At 37.0% G+C, this 26,359-nt stretch overlaps 1 protein-coding gene across 12 annotated transcripts in view; it reads left to right on the plus strand.

Annotated features, from left to right (window-relative positions):
- The window catches only part of PIEZO2 (piezo type mechanosensitive ion channel component 2), a 312,264-nt gene that overhangs the window by 195,141 nt on the left and 90,764 nt on the right, over positions 1-26,359 (plus strand). For 10 of the 12 annotated variants that reach the window (XM_072034700.1, XM_038174513.2, XM_072034697.1 and 7 more), the window contains 5 exons: positions 13,128-13,290; positions 20,086-20,220; positions 21,820-21,858; positions 23,723-23,861; positions 24,334-24,473. In XM_072034700.1, the coding sequence (XP_071890801.1) occupies positions 13,128-13,290; positions 20,086-20,220; positions 21,820-21,858; positions 23,723-23,861; positions 24,334-24,473 (616 nt within the window). The remainder of the gene's footprint in view (positions 1-13,127; positions 13,291-20,085; positions 20,221-21,819; positions 21,859-23,722; positions 23,862-24,333; positions 24,474-26,359) is intronic. The other 2 variants (XM_072034691.1, XM_072034692.1) reach the window with 2 other exon arrangements.

A 26,359-nucleotide genomic window follows, 5' to 3' on the forward strand; every position in this document is an offset into this window, starting at 1 on the left:
AGAACAACTCCCATCAGTACTGGGTGTTCCCAGTCAGGTGTAGCAAGAAAGCCTTGGAGGTACTGTAAACCCTCTCACTCCTGTGGGATTTCCAGCTTTGTGTCTGCCACACAAGCACTCCAAAATGAGTTCACCTCTTTCATTGCTTATTCAGAAGAATATCCTTGGAGATTTGCTCATTAGTAGGCATGTAATAAATGTGCATGCTGTACTTGCTTTATAGCATAGTTGTACTCAGCAGTGATTTAAAATTAACTCAGGTTTTGGTGGAAGTCCAGTGGTGACAACAGGGAAGTCAGTGTAAACTTACCAGTTTTACTAGGGAGAATCTGTAGCCCTTGCTGATTTTCACTTGGTTATTAATACCCATCTCTTTTTATTGCATGCTGTAGTTCCTTAAAATCAGCAAATTCTTGTTTGTGCCAGGATTTATGGCATGTTTGAAAGTCTCTGGGAAAAGTAACAGATGAATTAGTAAGTAGACTGCAGAAATTTCTCTGGCAGTCTGTGTGACTCTCCATCCCCACCATGAAGCTGTTGGCATTCACCATAGCTCTCACCCCACACCAAGTGCCAAATTCAGCAGGCACAATTTTATTCAGGGTACTGGTGTTGCACTACAGGTGATTGACTTCTCTCTATCTTCCCCTTGTCTAGGACAGGGATGCAAACCAAAAGACATGCTAAGACACCAAGAGATGTAAACCAGGTGATGTGCTTTTAAAAACAACTTTCTGCGCACAGGAGAGACTGGTTTTCCCTTGTTGCAGGTGGTTCTTGTTAGCGCAGAGGGGGGGTCTTGGCATTCCCAACAACGTGTACTGTATCCGGAAACTGAACTTAAACTGCAAACATAAAATCAGTCACCATTGCATGACATAATGCTGGCAAGGTGCCACTTCTTTGCTGTCTTCTTCCCCCAGATAGCAGTGCTTTAATGTGAGAAGAGCAGAAGGTGCCTACTTCTTCAGATTCATTCAGACATTCAGGTAAAAGGAATGGAGAGAGGGGACAATGACTTTGCAAGTGCCACTGTGTCATGATAAATTTACCTGTTTGAATGAACTGGGTATGCAATCACTCATTACTGAGCCTTCCCACTTCTGCACTCACTCAGACAACTTGGGCCCAACACACCTCTGCACTAAAAGAAGCCCTGCTCACAGTCAGCAAGAGATGGATCTCACCTTACACACCATGCATCTTATGATTTTCATTCTTATGTTTGGATACAGGTTCTCTGACTGTCACAGGGAATGTTCCCTGCCTGTCCACGTGTCCCTGTGTGGACATGTAAGAGATGCCTGTGAAGAGGTGACCCTTTAATTTTATTTTCTCTGAAAGAGCACAGGTCTGCCTAATATGAACACTGATAAAATGCCTGGGAAAAAAGAAAAAAAAAAAAAAAAAGGTCAGAAAGATAACAGAAATGTAAGAACTCCCCTCCTACCAGATTCAGGTTTTCAGGTTGTTACTGCTTTGTGGCATTAGCAGGTCAGCTTCTCTTGGCACTACAAGCCTGTCTTTACTGTTTTCCTGAGGTCTGTCTGCCAGCCTTTATTTTCATGCTCTGGCATGCCCTGGAATTATGATGGTAGATATTTAGCACTTATATAGTAGCTCTTTGTGTTTTCAGCTCAATTTATAAACGTTTGCAAAGGAATCATCCCACATTCCTCAGAGGTAGTACAAAATGCAGTCCTGACTAATCTCAGTCAAGCACGCACGGGGGACTCAGTCCTTGTCTGCACAAGAGGCGGTTTTCAACAGGTACACTGAGTACTCAGAGTGGAAGCAATTCATCTCTTGCTTATATTCATTTAGCTGAAGGTGGTAACTTAAAGACAAAAACTGAACCGATGAGGTACAGTTTACAACTGCTTTTAAAATGGCTATGTTATACAGTTTTGGTTGCACAATTAGTTAATTAGGTATTTTTCCATGCCTTATTGCTTATTATCCCTTTATCTTCCTTCCCATATCTTGCTCTTTTCCCTTCCCTTCCCTTCCCTTCCCTTCCCTTCCCTTCCCTTCCCTTCCCTTCCCTTCCCTTCCCTTCCCTTCCCTTCCCTTCCCTTCCCTTCCCTTCCCTTCCCTTCCCTTCCCTTCCCTTCCCTTCCCTTCCCTTCCCTTCCCTTCCCTTTTTTCCTTTCCAAAAATAAGTGGGAATCAAAATTAATATTTCTCCTTTAGGGTATTTGCTTAAAAAAAAAAAAAGAAAAAGAAAAAAAGACTATCTTCTTTGCTCATATTTTCTACTGCAGAGTCTCTTAATTTGGGTCTCAATCACTTTTTTTTTTTTTTTCCAATCTGTTTCACTGCCAACTGAGTAAGTGGAAAATCTCTTTATCCTCTTCATGCATCACTAAACCTAGAAGACTGTCCCAATGTGACTGAAAAGTATCATCCTTCCCTTTCAGAGGTGGAAAAATTCCTGGACAGAAAAGTTAGATGAATTGCATAACCCCCCCAGATAGTCAGAGCTTGGACTCAAACTCAGAGTTGTTGGCTGCAGTCTCTGTCCTTAGGTTCCTAGATCACAGACCAAATTGCCCCAAAGTTGAAATGTGTGGAGCTACATTTTGAAACATTTTCTGTTCTTCTGCATACATTATTCTAAGAGCTGACAGTAAATCTTTTAAGCTGGCAGTTGGTTGCATAGTTGGTTGTTATACCAGGTCACTAGCACGATCTGGCCAGGTAGCACCACCCTGCTAAATGCTGATGTTCACCAGGGCTGTTGGAGCATTGTGTGCTTTTCCTAAATGATTCCTGCTGAAACATTATGCTCAAAGGTCTATCAACACAAATGCATCCTTCGTCCAGCATCTGAACTTAGGACAGGAAGGCTGTCTGTGGGCTGCAGTACCTGTCTGAGTTTTGGGAGCAGGCTGTCCTCCTTCCTTGCCATCCTACGTGGTGGTCCTCCCTCTGATGGCAACTCAGCTGTCAGGTTGGGATTAAAGAACTGGGAAAAGATACTGGGGATGCTACTTCAGGGTATTTCCTCAGCAGATGTTCACCTCTGGAAGTCCCAGCAGATGTCCCCAAAGACTAGAGCAACATCACTGCTTTTCTAGTTTACTGATGTACTGAAAAGGTCAAGATCAAGATTAACGCTCACCAGAAATTCAGAGCTCTGCTGAACAGAGCTAATGAAACTGTTTGAGGATCCAGAGAGGAAAACCACTGATAAATCTTCTTCATGCCAGGCTTTTGAAGATAGACTTTGTCTAAGTAACAAGGCATTAGTAGACCCACATCTACTATTAGTGATAACAGTGGGGAATTATTGCCTCTAAGGCAATGAAAGCACACTATGAGCTTTTGGAATAGAGGTCACTACAAAGCTCAATTACTGGATGAAATGTGGTGTATTTCACAAATCCTTATGTTCAGATTTAAATTCCTCTTAGGGCATCTGCTTTATTTCAGATATATGAAGTATTTAAAAGTCTGAAGTTCAGTCATTTTTAATGGATGTCCAGTCCTTAACAGCTTCCAGTCACATAGTCTCAGAGAAAATTCCATTATCTGGTTACATTAAAAAACAGGTTTTGTAGCAGATACGATTTAACATCCTGTTTTAAAGTTGTTAATTCACTTGAGAGCAAAGTGATTTTATTGTGGCTGCTTATATGTTCGTTTTTTTTGTTTTTTTTTTTTTCCTCAGAATAAAGATTTGTGTTGTATTTGGAGTTTTTGCAAGCTTTTATATAATTCACAACCCTTAAAGCTATCCTTTCTCCTCTGCAGCTTCCTGGATTAATGGCTCATAATTTTTCTCTGTCTTCATTATATGCATGATATTAGCACACAAGTTTTAAATTACTTTTTTTTTTTTTTTTATGAGGTTTCTCATGCAATAGCTGTGTGTTTGAAATTAGTTTTCCTTTAAAAGAAAAGTCACTGATGTTCAGAAGAGGGTGGGAGATATACCAGGGCTGGTTTTGTCATTGCCAGAAAAGCTTTGATCCAATAGAAGCTATGGAAACCAAGACTTGGTAGAAAATAAATGCATAGACATCTGCTAAAGAGCTATAGAAATATGATGACATTAAAACAAAAGTTAGAATGATCTACTTACCCACCAAGCCTATATTCACTGTATATATGCCTGTATTATAGTGTTGTGATAGCAACACTCTGAAGGAAAGCACTTCCAGTCAGTCTATGTTTTCAGATATTTCCAAAAAGTTTATTAACTGTTAAGCTGAAATTTATCATGATTCTTCTCAACCCAAACAATCAGATTTTTTTATTTTTTTTTTTGTTATTGTTAAGATGGCACAGTTCCATTTAGCCCGTTCTGAATTACCCAAGTCTGAACCAAAGCAGGGTCTAGGTCTTTTAAGCACTAAAAATATTGCAATGCTTTTTAAAGCTTGTATTACTCAGAAGTGGATAAATTTAATAAGTTGCACACAGCTGTGTACTGAAATCTATGTCTGTGGTATCTCCCTACATAGTTGTCCTACTAAGCTGAGGAGAAGGTGTGGAAGATCAGCTCCATCTCTGTGAATTCTTACGTATAACACAATGTGGAAAGATAAACGCCAGTTTTCCTGTTCATTCTTTTTTTTCCATTAAAAAAATACATGTGAGGCCAAATGCCTCTCATTCATCTTAACCCTAATTCTTTGGGATTCTTAATGTACTCCATCCAACTTTGCCAACTCTTTCCTCCTTGTATTTTGCTATTTCTTTAAAAGGGTTGTATCAGTGATCATGAGCCCCACTGTAGTCTTAATTCCTGGCATGTATCCTAGAGAGTAACCAGCTTCTGGAAGGCAAGGATAGACCTGGAGGTACCACAGGACTGGCTCAGTCCTTTCCAACAGCATGTGTTTCTTTCAGCATACAGCCAAATGAGGTACTGGCTGGGGGACAGTGATGGCTCACAGGGTTCTCTTAACAGACCTTATGGGTATAATTTTATTGATCAAAACTTGTGTGTAGCTTTGCCATCCAAACACAAAAAACTCAACAGGACAGCTTGAACAGGAATCTGCTGACATTTAGAAAGTCTGTGTTAGAGTGGTGGGTATATTTTCTTTTTATTTTTTTTCCTTTTTTTTTTTAAATCTTTGTTATTGTTGTTTTGTTTTTGTTGTTTTCTAATTTATTTATTTATTATTATTTCCACGCCTCTCCCCCTTCTTCAACCCAGGGTATTTACAAATTTGATGGGAGTATGTATCTCATTTAAGTCAAATCTTGAAAAAAAGTTCACACTTCAAGCATTGCTTAGTATTTAGGATACATTCCTTTCTGTATTTTAAGTACTCTTCTTCATTAATCCCTAACTTCAAGCCTGGCTTGTGAAACATGATATTTTGCCTTTTATCCTTGTATCTTCATCTTCTTTCCCCCAGAAAAAGAAAATTTCTATACCATTACCCCCCAAAAGGCGACCTTTTTCACCATTTCTAGGAATTTACTGTTGTTCTATTTTTCTCTCTTAAAAAAAAACAACAACAACAAAAAAAAAAACTGTTGTTCATCCCCTCCTCTCCTCTCCTCTCCTCTCCTCTCCTCTCCTCTCCTCTCCTCTCCTCTCCTCTCCTCTCCTCTCCTCTCCTCTCCTCTCCTCTCCTCTCCTCTCCTCTCCTCTCCTCTCCTCTCCTCTCCTCTCCTCTCCTCTCCTCTCCTCTCCTCTCCTCTCCTCTCCTCTCCTCTCCTCTCCTCTCCTCTCCTCTCCTCTCCTCTCCTCTCCTCTCCTCTCCTCTCCTCTCCTCTCCTCTCCTCTCCTCTCCTCTCCTCTCCTCTCCTCTCCTCTCCTCTCCTCTTTCCTCTCCTCTTTCCTCCCCCCCTCTCTTCCCTTTCTTCTTCCCTTTCCCCTTCTTCTTCTCTTCTTCATCTCCTTTTTTTCTCTTGGTTGGCCACTTTTAGCATATCCATTTTAGGGCTCAGTAATTCAAATGACAATCAGTCTTGATAGTCTGTTCTCCTACCCCAGCCCCAGTCAGCATTCCCTTGTCTTATGAGGAGAGTGCAGTAAGTATAAAATAACAGATAGCCAGATGATATAAAGTTTCAGACAGTTCGTAAAACCCAACAGAAATTCTACAACCAAAGTTGTACTCAGATGGATTTCCCAAATCCAGACCAGCACAGCAGAAGTCTCTGATGCCATTGCTGTGAATAACCATTCAGTATTGGCTATAGCAAAAATTCCTGTAATCATAAATACTAAATCAGGAAATACAGCTCCTGAAGTGGCTTGGTGCAGACATTTTCTTCAAACTGTAATCTTCATTGCCCTGTTCTGGATTTAATTTCCAGCCTGCTACCATGTCAAATAGAGTTGCAGACTTGCATCATTGTTTTATTTTATTAGTCTATGGTAAATCTTTTCCTGAAACAGGAAGCAAGTCCTGTGAAGTAATCTTTCCTGCTTAAATCAGTCAGTATTTGTAATGTACATCCAGTTTATTGTGGATAAAGAGCAAATGTTAAAATGTTGAACACAATAACAGGAATATTTGGATGAAGAAGGCTTGAAATACATATGAACGTGTCTTGAAAATTATAAACTATCATCTGTAATTTTGTAATTTTAAACAAAATTCTGTGTGTGTTACTGTTCTTAGCACGATATTAAAAACATACATTTTTTCCATTCCCAAATTCCATCTTGATTTTATATTATAGTACAAGTTAAATCTTATATTGTAGTATGCATAACTCACGGTGCAGTATACATACACATAGTAGCAGCTCTGCATGAGAGAGTTTAGAATAGAATTTATATTCAGATCTATTCTATTCTTTTCAGGTCTCTGTACCTTTCTCTTCCCCATTGACAAAGCAACTATGGAGGTGAGATCATAACGTGCTTGTATTCTCAATGTTGTAACTTCACACTAAGATCAATGGTGTAGTGCTGCTAAAATATTAGATCTTGAATTTCCAAATCAATGCCACCTAAAAAATAATAATAATTAAAAAAACAAAACAAAACAAACAAAACCAAACAAACAAAACAAAACAAACAAAAAAAAAAAAAAAAAAAAAACAACAAAACAAGCAAAAACAAAACCAGCAAACAAGCAAGCAGCCAACCCACTAAAACTACATTACATTTAGCAACCTTAAGGAAATTTTCATGGTTATCTTTAAAAAGAGCATTACAACACTTGACACTCATGCCTAAATCATCCAGATAGTTCCTACTTTAATAGATATATTTATGTGCTAATTAAAACAAATACACAATTCTTAATAAAAATGCACATTGTAATTGCTTCCCTTGACAAAAGATAGCGGAATCACATTTGGTCCAGGATTTCAGACATCCTGCCTTTGCCTCCTACGGAAACAATAGTTTCTGGCATCTAACAGATGATGTCCTATTGCATGCAATAGCTGTCCAGATTTCCTTTCTTCCTTTTCCCCTCCCAGTCAACCAGTTTCACTCTGTTTTTTTTGGCCCTGTCACCTTGAAAAAATAATGTTTAAGAATGAGAACAAAAAGTTGAGTGTATTAGGAGAACTCCTGGTTTGTTTCTTTCTTATCTCCAGTCTTTTACAATTTTTTAGGATATCATAAAATCCTGTTTCCTTTCCTTAGTTTTCATGAATGAGTAGCATTTAAAACTTTGTCATGATATTAACATATGCAGTTAATTTAATGACATAGCCTTGTGTTTCTGACCAGAATGATTTGTAATAGGTGGTGTTTAGGAAAATGCTTGAAAAATCTGAATATGGGTTTATGCTTTTTTATGTTTGCAATGAAGGCAATTAACTGAGAGCAAAATCAACCAATTTATGTCAACATACATCAAGTCCACCTAGAATATATGAGAACTAAAACCAAAGCAATATACAGACTCATGAGTACTTGCAATTACTCCACAGAGATTCAGCAGGCTCTGGTGAAATTGAGAATCCACTGCCCTCTTAGAACCTTCAGAGGAAGCATAATCAACAGGACATGATAAGAGACATTTTTCTGCCACCGTGAATCACTTGTCTTCTTTGACTGAAAGCTCTTAATGATTTTTTTAATGTGCGTTTTGCACATTGTCATGGGTTAGGTTGGGCTCATGAGAAAAGCTGTTGTATGTCTTTTGCTTCTGCTTAGTGAGTCAGAGTAGAGTGTGTAAAAAACACTGTAAGTTATTACCTAGAGGCTTTCTCCAGAGAACATGAATGTTTTTGTTATATTGATATATTTTGATGCATATTCATAACTATTGTATGCAAGGCACTTGCTTCTGTCACTAAAGTGACATTATTTATGTAATTTTTGTTCCCAGTCCTTAAAAGAAACAGCTGCTAAGCTCAGTCAGAATTTCACTACAGTCTCATCCAAAGGTCTTTCATACAAGTTAAAGAAATCACCAAGATATTACATTCATTACGTTCAAATTATATTTTCTGAATCTCCAAACAGTTGAGGTGAACATTGGGAGTTCTTTGTCTGCCTCCAAAGCCTGTCACATTTTGGGATTCTGTTCTTCTCTCTCCATCTCCACCTCCATCTTCACCTCCACCTCCATCACATTGTCTTACCAGTGAGCCATTTTCAGAAAATTCAGAGGAACTTAGTGTCATTTTTATAGAAGTGGCTAGCATGTTGCAAAGACAAAAGAGACGAGAGGTAACAGCTGTTAGTTAGGAGGAAATAAAGAAAGCTTAATTGTCCTTGATTTTTCTTTGCTTGCTTGCTTGTTTTGTTTTGTGTATAAGTGCATAAAGGTTTTGCAATGACCAGTTCAGAAACTTCAGGTCTAATATTGTAGCAATAAAATAGCTTTCACCTATTTCCTAATTGACATTAAACTGTCCAAAGAAGCCTGAATGTATTTAGATGAACATGTGAATATGGGCTTCAACTCTGATATCTGGCTGGTGTCCAAGTACAACCCCTAGGCCATGCAAACAGGTGAAAGCTGTGCAGTGTGATGGAGGTGGACTGTAGATGTTCTGACTTGTTGTATGAGGTTGCTGTAAACTGGGAAGCTCAGAGAAGATACAGGAAAATGACTTCTGGCCTGTTGTGTAGTTAAAAGTAGTGTTAAAAGTAGTATGTACAGTAGTACACAGAATTGTAGGAAGATGTAGCAACTGGAAAGCTCATCTAGACAAAACTATTATAGAAACTAAGTGCTATAGGAAATAGTATGGCAATAAAAGATCTGGTATCACTTGAAACTGAGATTGGATGCCTTTCTTAACTATAAACTTTAATCCAACCACAAATTATTTGTACAGTATAAGAATTACGGTGTGTCCTATGTTATGCAGGAAGTCAGAATTATTACTTCCCATCCTGGCCTTGGAAATTACAAGACAAATCCTGGTCTGAAGTCAATTCCTAAAATACCAGTTCATCCAGAAGCCAAACTGACAGATATATTTTCAGAAAGAAAAAATATTCCACCCCATTTTTACAGGGGGCAAAATTCACAGACTGAACAGATCTGTATTTATTCTGTTTGATAATTCTGTATATGAGAGATACATTTAATTTGATTTGTTAATATAATCATATATGTTCACACTTTACACCACAACTTACTATTACTGTCAATTTTTCTATATTAATGTAATACTAAACTAATGCATGCTGGGGAGATTTTAGCAATCTGCATAATAGAATAATAAAATGTGGTGCTTTGGCAGCCCCTTAGGGGTCTCAACTGTCTGTGAGTACAAAAGTAATTTTTTTTTCTGTTTTCAAATAAAATTGGAATTACTCTTCTGATTTTTGTTAGATATCAAAAGTTTTTTAGCGTTGTCTTTTTGTGTGTGTGTGTTGTTGTTGTTTGGTTAGTTGTGGTTGTGGTTTTTTTTTGTTTTTTGTTGTTGTTGTTTGTTTGTTTGTTTTTATGGTCATAGCTTACAGCTTTGTCAGAAAGTCACAGATGATCAAAGTGTGCCTGCCAGAAGGGTGATTCACAGATTCAACAGGAAGCTTTGCTGGGAAAACGAGTGAGTGGAGTAGGAATTGGATAGATAGGTATCACCCTTTTAAGAACTGCTTTTCACATGCTATTTCAGAGCATGCCTCAGTCAGACAATTTAGTTCCTTTTGGCCCTTAATAATTTCTAAAAATTTCCAAATGATTTCTGCTATGTTTTTAAATAAAATGCATTTTTCAGAATACTGATGAGGACTTTGAAAACACAATTTTTGCTTCTTTGCAAGAATAGAAAAGTGAATTTATTGCATCTGACAAAACTCTGTTTGTTCATGAAGTTAAATGCAGACTTTTGAAGGGTAAACAATTTCCACTAGCAAAAGGTCTTCATGTATTTGTTTTGTCTTCTGTATTCATATCTGTACACATTCTTGTCTTGTTTGGAATCCAGTTTCTCTCACCTAGGACTCATTTTGGGTTTACTAATGGCATTCATATATGTTGACTAAGACAAAGTCACACTAAGATCAGAGCTGGAGGCAAATATAGCTGATCTTGATTACAACTGAGAATAATGACATCTTTGTGGAATGAAGTATGCAGAACTGGGAAACGCCCTAATAAGTTTTGCATACTATAAATGCTTACAAGTCTTACAGCAGTTATTCCTGTGTGTTTAAAAGCTTTAAATAAGAGAAGATGACTGTATGTCTTTGATTAATGTTCTGTGCCAGCAATTCTCATTGACGATAATTTTCAAGCATAAATATTGAATGAGTAGCAACTTGTAGCCTTACTGAAGGCCTAGACAGAATGAGCATTCCCAAGACTTCAGAGTATATTGAATTTGGTTCATGGGAAATGTTGTGTTGAGTACCTTTGTGACTAACAATTCTCAAAAACTCAGAAGACCTCAGAAATGAGCAGCAGTTTTTCTAGGTTCATGATTTATGAGATAAATAGATATACTGTGGATAAGGTCACAGCTAAGAGGGAAGAGATATGTTATAACTTGTTAGTATTTGGTGAATGCAGGACCAGATTGGAGCAGAATTAAGCCCCATTATAGAAAGTATGGATTACTTGAAGCAAACAGATTAAACTAAGAGAATGAGGTTTTAACTGAAATGTAATAAACTTTCCTGACTGGTAAGATCATGTGGAATGCTTCTTCAGTGGAGATGAAAGGAAGACACAAGTTTTTGAGACTTTATAGTATATTATACAGCAGAATGGAATAAGTGATAATAAGATCAGGTCTGCCTGGCAGAAGGGTTCAGATCTGTTTTTCCCTATTTCTGTAGGAAATACTCAGCATTTACTGGCAATGGAAAGACTTTTCACTTCAGTAAGAATTGAATTGCACTCTGATTCTGAGACGTTTATGAAACAGAAGTAGGGTAATTCATACTGTGCTTACACAGAAAATATTAAAATGAAGCAGAGATGAAAGAATGCATTATTAAATAGAGGTAGAAGATGAAACTAATAGAGCTCAACAACCCTGATCACTGATGGGGAAAACTTTCAAGTCAGATGGCAGAGGAAAGTAGATAAAACAAGATGTTCCCCTATGCTGTTAGAAATATGAACAGAATACAGTTCAGCATGTATTTTGGCCAGATGGAGCCAAACTGTAACACTGGCTCTGAATTTGCTTGGATTCTACAGAATTTTGAATCTGGGTCAACTCCAAAAACAGGTCTGTCAGCTCCCCTTTAAGTTACAAGGTTTTATTTTGTATGCAGAATCTTCTTTTTTTTTTTTTTTCCAACCTTGGATCCACCCAAAAGCTCTGAGAATTACTCAATTTATAGTCTTTGGCTCATGTTGACAATCAGAGTGAGAAGTGAGTTCTGATAAATTGTTTAATAAAACACTAGTTCTGGCAGTTAATGGTATTATACCCATGCCACTAATCCCCAGTGAATGAACAGGCATAACCCATTCATTTTCACTTGATTTTCACTTTACAGCATTGAAAAGGCAGATTTCAGGCAGTAGATCTCTGTTGAATATCATACTAATTGTTTGTATTCATTCACTCTTTTGTGTTGGATTCTAGTAAGTAAAAGAAGTAATCTTTTAGACATACTATTCATGATTAAATCCCCTAGCAAGAAAACAAGTAAACAAACAAATGAAATAAATATATGTATTTTTTTAATATATTTGTTTTACTCTTTTAGAATTAGCAGAGTTTGGGGTTTTTGTTCTTTCAATAAATGATTCTCCTTAACCATCATTTAGATGAAATCTATTTCTTCTAAAAATCAAAAACTCTAACTCTCATACACATTGTAGAAGAAGCTTATCAATAAAACAAACAAACAAACAAACTGATATAATGAATACTGATATGTGCTGTGGTAGTGTTATGAACTAGCTCTGGAATTCTGCAAAATATTTAAGACCAAAAAAAAATTTAAAGATGACTTCCTACTGGTTTTGTTTCAGGTATAAAGCATCTAATATCTTGTCTTAAATTAAAAATGTTGTGGTTTGTTTGTTGATGTTGTTTTTGTTGTTGTTTTTTTGTTTGTTTTTAATTAAGTGTGTTTTTTTTTTGGCATGAGTTTCTTACTTTGTGAAATCCTAGTTTTTCAAGAAATAGTCAAATATATCATTAATTCTGCAACTATATTAATTATGGAATTAATTTTTCACCTTTTTTTTTTTTCCTCAATGATATGATCATTCAGAGCAATTGCTTTGCCAAATGTTTTCCATTGTTCACAAAAGCCATTAATTCAGTGGAGCTATAAGTTTTTTCTATAATTAGACAGCAATTTTTAATATATATTTTTTTCTTTTTTAATTTTCAGTAAACTGTTCAATGTGCTAAGGACAAGTGCTTTACAGCTCTGTGCTGGCAGAGCGTGTGGAATGGCATTGTATGTCAGTTTACTAAATCACTTTGAAATGCCATGTTACTGTGATTTGCCAAAAGGCCATGCATCTAGATTCTCTCTCCCCCTTTTCTGTAGCTCTGAGCTAAAAGGGCTCGGGTCATTTAAAGTTTTTACATTGGACATGATAGGTGCAATAATAGTATACTCCCATGTTTTATGTTGAAAACTAAGTGCAAAAGACCATTCCTTTTCACTAAATATTGTGGAGTGAAAATATTCACTGTGTTTTAGATAAGATCTAAACAGGACAATCAGTATTGTAAGTAAGCAAAAATATTCTTAAGCAATATAAATTTTGGTATTTGTTCTCTAACTTCATTGTTTGTTTTTTTCATATCCACAGATTGTTTGGTGTAACTTCTCTTACTCAGACAAACTGCTCAAGCACTTGGATGATCATCAAAAATCAAGAGTTGCATTGGTATCACCATGCTAATCCAATCTTACTGCTGGTGATGTACTACACCCTCGCAACTCTAATCCGCCTTTGGCTACAAGAGCCCATTGTAAGTGTGATTTCCTTCTCTCTTTTGTGCTAATGATTGTGAGACTGGCCAGTGCAGGTAATTCCTCACAGACAAGCAAACATTCAAGAAAATTCAGGGAAAGAGACAAGTGCAAGCTTGAGTTCAGGCTTTTTGATAGGTGTCTTCAAGAGTCTGATAGAAGCTTTTACGTGGATATTCTTCTTAAATAATGAATGCAATGGCAGATCATTAATGTTTACTGTGATTTAGAAAGCCAGTATCAGTATAGTGCAATGTAGGCTATCAAATGGAAAGCAAACACATAGGGCTTGTTGTCTAGCAGAACTGCAGTGGGATACAGGCTAGCACAGGATACCGTGAGACAAGACAGAGATTTGAAATTTTATCGCAGAGAGAGAAAAAATTTCTGAAAACCTTTGCTCCTGAATCTGTGACCCTGAATGAAAATCCCCACTTATGTTTAAAAGCAAGAGAAAAAGGAGACAAAAAGTAGATTTTTACCTCTTCCTGTTCCAGGAAAAGAGGGAATATAAACCCAAAGGTAGGATGATCCTAAGCATTGTTTATTTTAATCCTCTGAGGTTTGACATGAGTTCTGGAGTTTAGGTTCAGCTGTGCTGTAAACCGCAATGAAAATACTGAACTGTGAATTAGTGGAGTTTGTAGTAACGAGTAAAAATGTTTAAGATTTTGTTATTTTAAGGGTGTTTCCTCATATAATGGATAATGTAGCAGTTTAATGCTTAAAAAGGCACACAAAATATATCACCTCTGAAGTTAGATGTCTGATATTTGGGTTTTACATATGTTGAGCCTAGTAATTAAAGGTGAATGACGCCAGAACTGTAAGCTTGAGTTATTAAAAAATCATGCCTTGAGTTTCCAGAAATCTTAAGACTAGCTTTTTTGAAGTCACAAGGTTTTAAAAGATTGTGATCCAGTGCCCTCTGGCATTGGGTTGTTTAATTTTTTATTTTTCTGCAGCTGCAGCAGCTGTGCTTTCTTTCTTTTTTTTCTTTTTGTTTCTTTTTTTCTTAAATGAAAACTGAGATTTCCAGATAATAATATGATTTTAGCACTGAAGCTGTAACTAATACTTCATGTCTCACAAACTTAGTAGGAAAACCATGAGAACCATTCACAGAGGAGTAACCACATGTGAAATGCAGTTAGTGGGAGCTGTGTGATCTCAGCATCTTAGGGAATTCATTTCCAGAACCTGGGTTGCTTTCATCCAACTTTCAGTTTCAACTTTCAACTTTCATAGTCTTAAAGTTTGGTGATAGCTGTAAGTCGATTACTGTGTTTTTCTGTGGAGAGAAATGGACCTGTTTGTCTTGAGACAGTATGAATCCTGAAAGTTCCTTTGTGGACCAGAGTCCACACTAGATTGTACTTGCCTGCACTTCTTTCTTTTAGACTACTTGTGTGTACTAAAATGGATATTCCCATAAGACGCTAAAATCAGTCTCTGAGAATTGGAAACAAGTTGAATTAGAGGTGTTTTCCAAGCAATTAGGTTAGAGTGAGCAAATATTAGAACAGATTAATTGAAGAACAGAAAAGGTCTCTCAAACCCATGGCTACTTGAAAGGCAATAGAAAGTATTGGCACCCCCATGGGGACTTCTTATGTCAAGGGAACAATGCTTCCCTCTGAAGAGAAATGGATTCTTAAAAAGGAGAGCACTGTAAATAAAATAATAACCCTAAATTGATGTTTATTTTTGAGGCACGTAATATAGTGCTGCAAGTTCATTTCGTTAAAAAGAGATGCTGGGATTTGCAATATCTACCATTTTTACAAACTTTTTCTTATGCCCTTTTTCAGCTATATGCATTTTGTTTATCCTTGACTGGAGCCACAGATCCAGCATTCATCTTTCTCTTATTAGGTTTCTTTTGGTAGACTCTATTGTGTATTATTTAAATCCAGAAATAATTTTATTTCAGGTTTCATTGGAACAATTTTTCACTTGTGAATTTCTGGTACATTTGATTCATTACAGACTAAGGACGTAACCTGCCTTCGCAGTTCCCAGTGATTTCAAAGTTACTCTGCATTTAGGAACTCACCACTAACTTACCGATAGATGGATAGATGGCAATGTTGATATACTGTGTTGCTTAATGTAAGGTAGTTCTCTAAATATTGCTGTTAAAGTAGAGTAAAAAGTCTCACCTTTGAAATTTTGTTCAAAAGAATCTTGTGAACAGAACCTGTTTTGAACAAACCATGTATACTAAATTATGTGTAGAGGCATATGTACTCAGTTTAAAAAGATGTACATAAAGTACATGTAATACTTGAGCAGCAAATTCTGAAAGCAGGTTTTAAGACATGTAGGCTCTGGCATTTATTCCTTCTCATGTGAATAGCATCTTGGAGTCCTCCTGCGGATAAAATTCCTGCTGAATTTTAGTAGGAGTGCTCTCTGAGATAGATACTCTTGAGATTGTCTCTGAATCCCACAGCTGGTCAACAATTTTACAAAAACAATGCCCACTTCAAATCTTGAGTTTCAAGCGGAAAGCTTGTTGTGTGTGCACCACAGTCTGTCAAAGTACAGCATGTATGAGATTTCAAAGAGTATGGTTGGTCTATGTGGGATTCTGTATGAACCTTACTCCTGCAAAACACTTTTGGATGTCAGTGGAAGTTTTGCTTTTCTTCTGCCTAATATTTTGGATCTGACTTGTTCTAAAATTGAGTCTTGTGAAATTCTACCTCTGCAAATTAGAGGAGGCAATCTGCCTCTGGAGATTTCAGTTCATAGTTGTAACTAATAGGACTGAATATATGAATAGGGCCCATTCATACTGTCTGTTGAATGGTAAAGAATAGTACAGAACTCAACTGAGTTACAGCAATTTAGTTTATGGTTTTGCTCTTTAAAAACTTCTTAAGATCGTTTGAATTAAGAGGAGTTTGAGAGCTGGTCAGGTAGGGGAAGGACTGGAAGAGTTATTCAAGTCAAAGGACTCCTGCAAGTTGTAATCATATGAATGACTACTACTGTGTTTTCTTTTTTTTTTTTTTTTCCTCTTCTGAGAAAGATAAAACAAAACCACCCACTGTCCCTTATAGTCTCTTAGGCTACAAATGTGTTACTGAAATCACTGTCTACATCTTAGGTCTTCTGGTACTTTTTTGGTCATCCTGGTGCAAACTGAATGCTATTGATAAACAGTTCTTTATGGTGTGCAGTTATGTTAAAGTTTTAAATGGCAATAAGAAGTATTTTAAGCACAAGATCAGTTTATTTCATGTTACACTTGGGCTAGGAATGCCCTTTTGCAATCAAATGTAAATATACAATCATATCTGAAATGTGCTGCCATTTACTGTCTCAGAAGTAAAACTAAATTAATAACCATTGTTTATCCAAGTCAAGATTTAAAAAATAGGGCCTTAGTGTTAGGATTGGAATGGAGGATGTTTGGATGTCCTGTTCCCATGGGTAACTTTGCAGACCTCTGCCCAGCATCCTGATTTATTCTTATTCTAATGCATCAACTGACTTTGCAGAAGCAATGAGAACCCTTTCCAACAGCTAGTTCCCATAAAGCTTAATTTGACGCCCTGCCTTTGAGACACAATCTGCAGCTGAAAACTAGCTTTTATACTACAAAATATCTCTTTGTTGGCAGTAGACAGGATTTACGTAAAGTATGAGAGCAGGTGGATAGTCCTGTTGAAAACTAAAGGTTGATTTTTTGATGTTTCATTTGAAATGGAAATAAAAGTGTCTGCTAAGTAGAAAGTACAAAATGAGCACTTTCTTCATGCCTAGTCCTTACAAACCATTTGTTCAGGTTGAAATAAAATGTGACAATTAGTTGTCTTGGCTGGTTATTTTATAGTTAATAACAGGGCAATTTCAAAATTAAAGTTAGTGTGTCTGTATCTTGGCTGCAGCTCAACACAGCTTCTGAACCGTCACTTAAGTCCTATTGAAGTCAATAAGACCTTGACTTGGGTTCCAGGTTGTGCAAGCACTGGTGTACTCAGCAGGAGTGGTTTTATGAAGCTGAATAGGGGTGATTTCATGCAGCATGGCTTTATAGCTGTATGGTTGAGAATTTGGCACAATAAATTAACTAATAGTGGTGGAGGCTGAGAAGAAAGACAGCAGAATGTGATAGTTCTTTGAATTTTGTAGTTCAAAATTTGTTAAATAGGAATGTTGAACCCCACTAAAGCATTTTTAATTTCTGGTTAGAATCAAGTCTCCATACTTGATGTTACAGAAATTTTGCCCACAAGAAAGTAAGTTCTTTGAAGCAGTGTTTAAAGTATAGGTAGTTTACCTTTAATCCTTACCATTCCTACTAGTTTTGAAATAAACATCCAGGCATTAATGGACAGCAGAGTGAAATAGCTGTTACTATTCAATAATATTCATTCTATGGCCTTGCATACCTTTTTCTGATGTTCTGAATGCTTATTATTTCCATCAGAGCCAAAAACCTAAAGAACACGTCAAGTCTTGGAATGAGACAAGAGACCAGAAAACTAAGGAAGTAAAGATGTCAAATATTAATGAACTAAAAAGTCAGATTGAAGTCTAAAGGTTCCAGATTAGAAACCAGGCAAAGGCAGAAAGCAGAGTTGCTTTGGTCGTGGCAGCTTCTCCCTGATGGTATCCCAGGGGCCGGTGAGTCCTGCTGAGCAACACCTTGATGGAGATGCTCAGTTTTCACACGTAGCCTACTGGCTCTAGAGCACCCCCTTTCTCCCTTTAGCAGCACATTTGAGCTTCATCCTCTTACTAGTATGAACAGCAGATGATCCTGCTACTTGGTGAGGGCTCAGCTGTGAAGTTCAGGATTGCAGGGAGAAGAGGGATAGTGCAGGAATAGTGCATCTGTAAGAGCCTGGAGAGGAGCTGTAACCCAGCACAGTTTTTGTACGCTCGCCTCTGTCTCCTGTTTGATGCTGTTCTATAAACACATCCATGTTCACTCTATTTGAGATGCCCCCGTACTCCTGCTGGGTCATGAAATTAAAATGGTGTTAAGTCTGGTGCATTAACAATCCTACTTCTGGTGGTAATAGATCCTGTCAAAGGCGAAGAAACAGAGCATGTGCATCATAGAGAATCAGAATTACCAAACAAACTAAGTTGGAAGGGACCTCAGGAGATCATCTGGTCCTACGGCATGTGAGAGCAGGGCCTCAGATTAAGTTGTCCAAGGGCCTATCAAGCTAAATCTTGGATTTTTCCAGCAAAGACATCCTGTGCCAGTGATTAGCTATTCTCACAGTGATTTTTTTTCTTATCCAAAAAAACATTTTACTGAAACTAACTGTGCCCGTAGCTTCTTGTCCTATAATCATGCCTGCTTGTGAGGACAGTACCTCTGTCTTCTCTAAAACTGCCCTGTATGTATTGGAAGACAGCAATAAATAAATACATAAATAAACAACGAACAACTCCTGCATCCTTCAGCTTCTCCAGCCCTATGATCATTCTGACAACTCTCTGCTGGACCCTCCCTAGATTTTGTCTGTCTTAAACTGGGGAGAACTAGAACTGGGCACGGTATTGCAGGTATGGTTTGACACTTGACAAGTAGATTGGACTGAGCAGCCTAGGACATGGCCTTCGTTGCTGCTGTCATTCACTGCTGGCTCACGTTCAGCTTGCTGTGCACTAGAACCCTCTGGACGTATTCCCCTGAGCAGCTCCCCACCAACTCGGCTCATAGCCTTTACTGCTGCATTCTGTCCCAAATGAAGGACTTTATCTTTGTTAAGCCTGTGCATTTTTGGTTGGGACATTCTTTTAGCCTGTCTGTGTGGTTGCCCATTTGCCTCATCCCTCAGTTCAGTATCATAAACTTTGTTTGGGTGCATTCAACCCCATGATATAATCCAGGTAGTTTTGAAGATAGCATATAGTACCAGACCTAACATCAGTCCCTGAGGAACTGCACTTATGATTGACTACCATTTTGGTTTTGATCTGTTAATCACCACACCTCAAGCATGACAGTCTAGCCAGTTCTCTACCCGTTTTCTATGCACCTTGTCCAATCTTACCAGCTTGTCAGCAAGGATGCTGTGGTACACTGTTAAACAACTTGATAAAATCAAGATAGCTGACATCAGCTGCTCTCCCTTCATCCACTGAGCAAGTTGTTTCAGCTTAAAAAACAGTCAGGTTCGTCAAGCATGCTTTACTCTTGGTAAATCCATGTTGGCTTTTTCCAGTCATTTTTTTGTCCTTCATGTGAACATGAGTACACACACAAATATTTGTAGTTCAACACAGAAGAAAGACTAGACAAACCTCAATGGATGACCGTTACTGACTACCTTGTTATGTATTGAGGCATGGATTTGTATGTAAGGTTAGACTTCAAATATTGTTACTTATGCTGATAGGGTTTTGACCTTTCTTTTCAATTCTTCAGCTGTTTAATGAAGCAGAATTGTCTTTTCACATATATATGCAGTTGGGAAGACTTAATTTTCTTTCAATTCACTGCTCATAAAATCAAACTTTTGTGTCTATGGTATGACTGTATACTAAAGTAATAAAAAGTGGAAATCAGTGTGATTCTGGTGTCTTGTAACTAACAGGAAGCATCATGGCATTGATGGACTAGCAGTTATAGAAAAGCCCTGTCAACATTTATGAAAATGTTATCTCAGTCAAAGTCATCTATACGATAGAGTGCTTTAAACACTAAAAGGTATTTCAAGGACATATTTCAGAGAGGGAGCATCAATTAGGGGAAAATTTAAATTCCTCTTATGAGATTTTTATCTAGACTAGTAACTAGTGCTGTCATTTGTGTTGTTTAGCAGATACCTGATGAAGAAGAGAAATCTGATAGTGGAGAGGATGACAAAGAAATAGCCTGCAGCCCAGTTCCAATGACAGCGGAGAGAAGACGCAGTCTGTGGTATGCAAGCCACTATACAACTGATGAGAGAAAAGTAAGGCTGAAGTGGGAAGGGTCTCTGCATTAAATGTCTTTAAAACCATCACTCAATTTTATGACAGTTACTTTGAAATTAATGGAAGCAGTATTAAATAGTAGGAAGAACTGAATGTGTGTTTATAGAACTAAGATACAATACCAAGTCTGTGTGGCACAGTAGGAAATTTATTTTGAAAAAAATAATAAAGCTAAAACAGGAGCCAGCGTAAGGACGTAAAAGAACATGCTCCTTGCTTTTGGCTTCTGCATTTTAGAAATTTAGAGCAAATCTTTTGGCATCAGGTCATTATCTTTATTCAAAACAGCTAGAAAGTCTGCCAGGGAGCTAAATCCTGATGTAAAGTTCTGATCTGCCTTGTTACCTTGTTGCTAATTACCAGTCAGTAAAGAGGAACTACCAGTTTATCTTCCTTCAGGTGTACTGGTGCCCTTGCTGGATGTCTGTAGGGAAGACAGTTGCTGGGAAATCTCCAGGAAAGGATCAGCTTTCTGTCATCAGTCCTCACCAGCTACAATGTAAAATTTCATTTAACGAGTTGCAGTCGAATTTGTGATTTATGAATACTCCATTGAGCCACATATACTTAAGCTCCTCCAAACTCCATTATAATAGTAACAATGGTAAATGAGCTAGCAAACAAATGGACTGAACCTACTCTATCAAACAACAACAATAACAATCAGTTACTACTGTAGGTTCTTACATTTAGCAATCTCAATTTTTCCGTGGAAATTTTTCATTTTTCAACATAGTATCTTCAACAGCTATTACAGAAAAGCTAGAGAAGTCATGCATTGAAAATACTTCCTGAAAATCTTTGTGGACAAACACAAAGTAAGCAATAAAATGGTACAGAAATAGGAATTTGGGACTTCTAACAGAATTTTAAAAGCACAGTTTTGTTTCCCCTATGAATCACATGTCTCTAGAAACATTTCTCACTGACTTGAGTGGAAAATATTTTGGAAAGACAAAACTGGTGGATATAGCTTTTGATGCTTTAGTGCGCTTTCTTGACATAGCACATTGCAGGTGTTACTTCATATTCTGGTGTTCACTCAGCATTTAATCATTCAGCCTTGGTTAAAGCCAATATTTTTTGTTCAGTGAAAAATATTTCTACTTAATGAAAAGAATATTGCTAGCAGTTATAAGTATCACATTTTATATTAGTATAAACATTTCATCAGAAGTAGTTTTATAATTACAGTAATTCTAATGATCTTTTAAAACTTAGTTTTTAAGCACTGGATCATTAGAAAGACATTAGAAAGCAGTTAATCAGTATAATGTCATACTGATTAATTCTTTGAGCTAATACCTAAAATTTAAGGCAAGAGTCTCAGTTTTGGTTCAGAATTCACAGGAACATACAGTAACATTATGTCAATGCTTACGGTACACTAAATATAATTTTATGAAGCATCGTGTACAATTCTGCTGGCTTTTTAAGAATTCTTTCTGAATTTCTTAATGCAAAAATGCAAAAGTCAGCAAATATGCATGCCTGTATTCAACAACAACAACAAAAAAATTCTTATTAATGCTTGAGCCATGCTTCTTTAATAATTTGTCTTGCATTGCTTTTTGCAGCTTCTGTCAATGACCCAAGATGAATACAAGCCATCGGATGTTAGTATACTACTAGTCTTTGTAATTTTGTCATTCTTTTTAACATGTAAATACAGATCTCACTGATATAGGCAATACAAGCTTAGCTGACATTTTAAAAACTTCTGTGTTTTGTTTAGTCTGTTTTTTGCCATGTAACCTTGATTGTCTTAAATATAATTATCTTTCTCTTCCTTAACAATTACACTGAGAAACTGCTAATTAGCCTTACAATTGAAATTACTTGAAATTCACTTGAAATTACACTACTTGTAGTATTACCAACTGGCAAACGATCTTTGTTATTTCATTGGGTTTAAATAAGATCTCAAAATATGCTTTCTAATGCAAACCATCTTTAAACTTGATTTAGCTTCTTTGCTCTATTTTTTTTCCTTCATTCATGTTGAAATGCTGAGGCTTTTAAAGAGTGACTGACAACACGAGTTTAATTTACAGATTACAGAAAATTAGAATCCCTGCTTGAGCTGACAGCAAATGATTGATTTATTTTGACTGCTATAGATCTTGTAACAAATCTGAATGCAGAAACATCCCCGCCATTCAGCATACTCAGAAGAATGGGGATGCAGATGAACTCTGAGAGCAGTTATAACCAAATCTTAATGTGCTGCCTCATATACCTAACCAGATACTGTTCTGAAAGAGAGAGACTGAATCAGTCCACAACATTCCTGTGCATAGTTTCTGCAGGCAAAATAACAGTTCTATCTCTCAGCCTAAACACATGTCTTTAGCACATACTACTCTCAGTAACCCATTGCATGTGAATTCCTGCCAATACAAGAGATATTTATGATTGTGGTTGCTGGAACACCAATCCAAACAAGCACAAGTGCTGAAATTTAGTTCACAAAAAGAAAACCATGTGAGAGTGTTGAATTAGTACTAAGAAGTGGGCTAAATGCTGAATCAATAACAATAATTAACAGAACTGGTTTTATTAACTGCAGTTAATGTATTTCTCTCCAGAAATAATTTAAAATTGAAAGCCATTTATAAACACTATTGTCATAACCACTATAAATAATCAGATAGGTATTCTTAATTTTAAGTTTGAAAATGTAAGTCTGAAAAAATTAAAGTCTGAAAATTTAAATTTAAGTCTGAAAATCTCAATGTATTTGCTTGCCTAAGAAGGAGGGTGACTTTGTGGTTATAGCTTTAACCTAAGGCCAGGGGATCGTGATGCTTTCCCAGGCTGTCTGTAAAAAGCTAGCTTGACCTGGGAAAGTCAGGGTGTCAGAACATGAACTCAAGAGTTATTGTTTGTGCACTAAGCCATGTAGTTGGCCTCAGACTTCCCCAGCTGTGCATGTGTTAATATAATCCACTTTCACATTGTTTTTTGTTTCCATAATTTTGTAAGTAGGAGAGGCCAAGAGCATGCAAATAGTCATTTACCATAGCTCGGCTGACTGGAATAACATGATCACTTTTGCTTGTGTGTCCACACTTCTGTGCATTTTCAGACTGCTTGTATGTACACTGAAATGTCTAATGCAACGTGAAATATATGGAATTTGAAAAAAACAAAAACAAAACCACACTTTTTTTAAGGAGATACTTACTGTTCTAAGATGCAGAATTATTTTATATTTTGTTAAAAACTTTACTGAAATCAGTTTGTAAATCTCCTGATATTGCATGAAAAGTTACCCAAAAATTATTTTGAAAGCTGTTATGTACTAGTTTTGCATGCATCATGACTATAACTATCAGTTTATTTGGAAAGAGCCAACTACAGTTACTTGTTCAGCTCCTTTACCATTGGCAATCCATGGTAAAGCAAAGCACAGAAATAGGAGTCTCACACTTGTAAGAGCTGCCCTAAAAGCAGTGCCTCTCTCCCATCTTCTGGTAGGTTCTGCTGGTAACAGTGAATGGGAACCCTTCTGATTATCACACCATCCACCCCACACTGCCATTAGAAAATGGTCCAGCCAAAGCAGACCTGTACTCAACACCACAGTACAAATGGGAGCCTTCGGATGACATGTCAGGTAGTGAAAAGCATTGCGTGGGAATTACCCTTAGTTCTATTTTTTTTTCTGTATCTCAGTTCACTGCCTCTTGCATTTATTTTTTGTTTTAGTAAGCTCCTTGGCTTATTGAAGTTTAAACAATTGCTATCACCTTACAATGATGGCTTACCACTTGGCAGTTTAGTGAACAAGGCTGTAGACATATACTAACTAAAATACTTTCCCTCTTTGCAAACCAACACAGTGACTGCAGGTTTTGTGTTGCTTTACTGCGCTCAAATGGTTTTTTGTTTGGTTGGTTGGCTGGTTGGTTTTTGGTTTTGGGTTTGTTAGTTTGTTTGGCTCCCATCTTGAGCTTGCTAAGGATATAGAAGTAGCTATTAGAGTGATTACAAGTGAAATCACTCCAGGGTTACTCACCTGGAGAAAGTGCATACAGTAGTCTTAGGGCCAGCATGAACTGCAAATAAGAATTTCTTTTTCTACTTAGAAAAGGAAGAGGAGGAAGGAGAAGAAGAAGAAGAAGAAGTTACCCAGGAGGAAAAAGAAGATGTTAAATTGCATGCCCTTGTCTCTGTGTTCCAATTTATCATGAAACAAAGTTACATTTGTGCTCTGATAGCTATGATGGTAAGTATTGGCAACAAAAGAATAATGCTGTTGATTTTACAAATAGATGTGTCTTCTCAGTGTTTTCCTGAGAGTAATTTCATCTGTTGGTTTTCAGTAAGTGTTTGCATCATGCCTAGAGTATGTTGATATAGTGTCTGCAGTTTAGGTTATTGATGAATAATTCCCAGACTTGTTATAGATCTATCAATAGGGCAACATGAAGGGTTCTGGATAAGACATCACATTTCCAGGACTGAGAAAGAAAGCAATTGGGGCTGAGGTTTTTTTTTTATTGATTCCAAAGGTTCTCTGTAAGCAGTATCGTCATGCTGTTGCTCCACTCAGATTGAAGTGTGCATCTGGTACTCTCTGAGATAAAAGATCTGGAAAGCCTGGTTTCCTTTATGGATTCAGAACGGTCTCAAGGAAAATACAACTTTTTGACAAACATAATTTTGCTATTGTTTTACTTACCACCTTTATTTCTTCTTTAAATGTTGTTGTTTGCTTTTAAGCCCAATTGATGCAAGTATCTTGAACTGTAGCAAATTTTCAGCCTAGTAATTAGCTCTCTGTCTATATTACCAATGCAAGCTTTGGTTTTACTGTTTTGGGAATGTTTCCACTCTGATGAAATTAACCATAAAGTTTCTTGGCTGAATTTTGTGTTAAAAATGATAAAATAAATTAGTTTGGCTGCTTTTTTTTGCATATAGTTTCACACCTTATTTACTGTCCTTTGACAGGAAAAGCAGACTCCTTGTGCAGAATCTGGATCTGGCTTCATGTATTCTAAAACATTAACAAGTAGTTGTTTTCATATTGCCACAATGTCCCCCTTCCCCTTCCCCTTCCCCTTCCCCTTCCCCTTCCCCTTCCCCTTCCCCTTCCCCTTCCCCTTCCCCTTCCCCTTCCCCTTCCCCTTCCCCTTCCCCTTCCCCTTCCCCTTCCCTAGTAGTTTAGCACTACTAGCTTTTTCTGTTTGTGATATATCTCTATTTCCTATGATTCGACCCAAATTCATTTATGAATTCTGTTATAGTATAATCTGATGAAAGTTCCACTTACTCCATAGCCAAGGATTCCTCAGTGTAAGTTACATTCTGTTATGTGAAGAAAGAAGTAGCATATTAGTGTTTTTCACATACTCTTACAAAACATTATTTCCAAGGTGGATGGATTAGTCTGACTGATGTATTCTTAATGTTTCATATTTTTTAATTTAAATTGAAAGGGAAATTAAAATATGTTGACGGTTATTCCCCAGTTATACCAGCATATAGCTGAATTTAGTCCTAAATCAATAACAGTGTTAGCAAAAAAAAAAAAAAAAGCACTTAGAAAAATCCTTTCCCCCAGTTTTTTACTAGAGTAGTTTTCAGTAACTGATTTCTTCAAGCTATTTAAAACATTATCTAGTTGTAAGTATAGGAGGCAATCCAACATGGTTAGGGTACACTAGCTATTTTTCAGTCTAGCTGTGTAAATACCTTAGCTTTCCATCTTAAATTGTTTCTATAAAAGCTAGAACAGTATGGAGCCAGAATAATTTTATATCTGTCAAGGGCTTTGAATGTAAGCAGGTATCAAATATGTTTTGCTATTGCTATGCTGATTTCTTTGTTGCTAGTTTTGCAAGAAGGTCCTCTGTGCCCTAAAGTTAGTCTGGACTTTCCATCTCTGTTTATTTCGTGTAATGAAAAGCAGTGAGCCTGGTCACAAACCTTACCAGTGTGCAGTTAATGTACAAAGAAGGATTTGCCCCCATCTGTGGACTTCTTAAGAATCCATTTTCAGCATGTTTTTGAAGGGATTTTACAGTAGCTAGCCCAATAGCTGATTAATATGGATGCAAGCCTCATGACAATGAAAACGTGTGCTAAGCAGAGAAGCGTAAGTTAAGT

The sequence above is a fragment of the Anas platyrhynchos genome, chromosome 2 (assembly GCF_047663525.1).
Source record: "Anas platyrhynchos isolate ZD024472 breed Pekin duck chromosome 2, IASCAAS_PekinDuck_T2T, whole genome shotgun sequence".
NCBI classification, from domain to species: domain Eukaryota; kingdom Metazoa; phylum Chordata; class Aves; order Anseriformes; family Anatidae; genus Anas; species Anas platyrhynchos.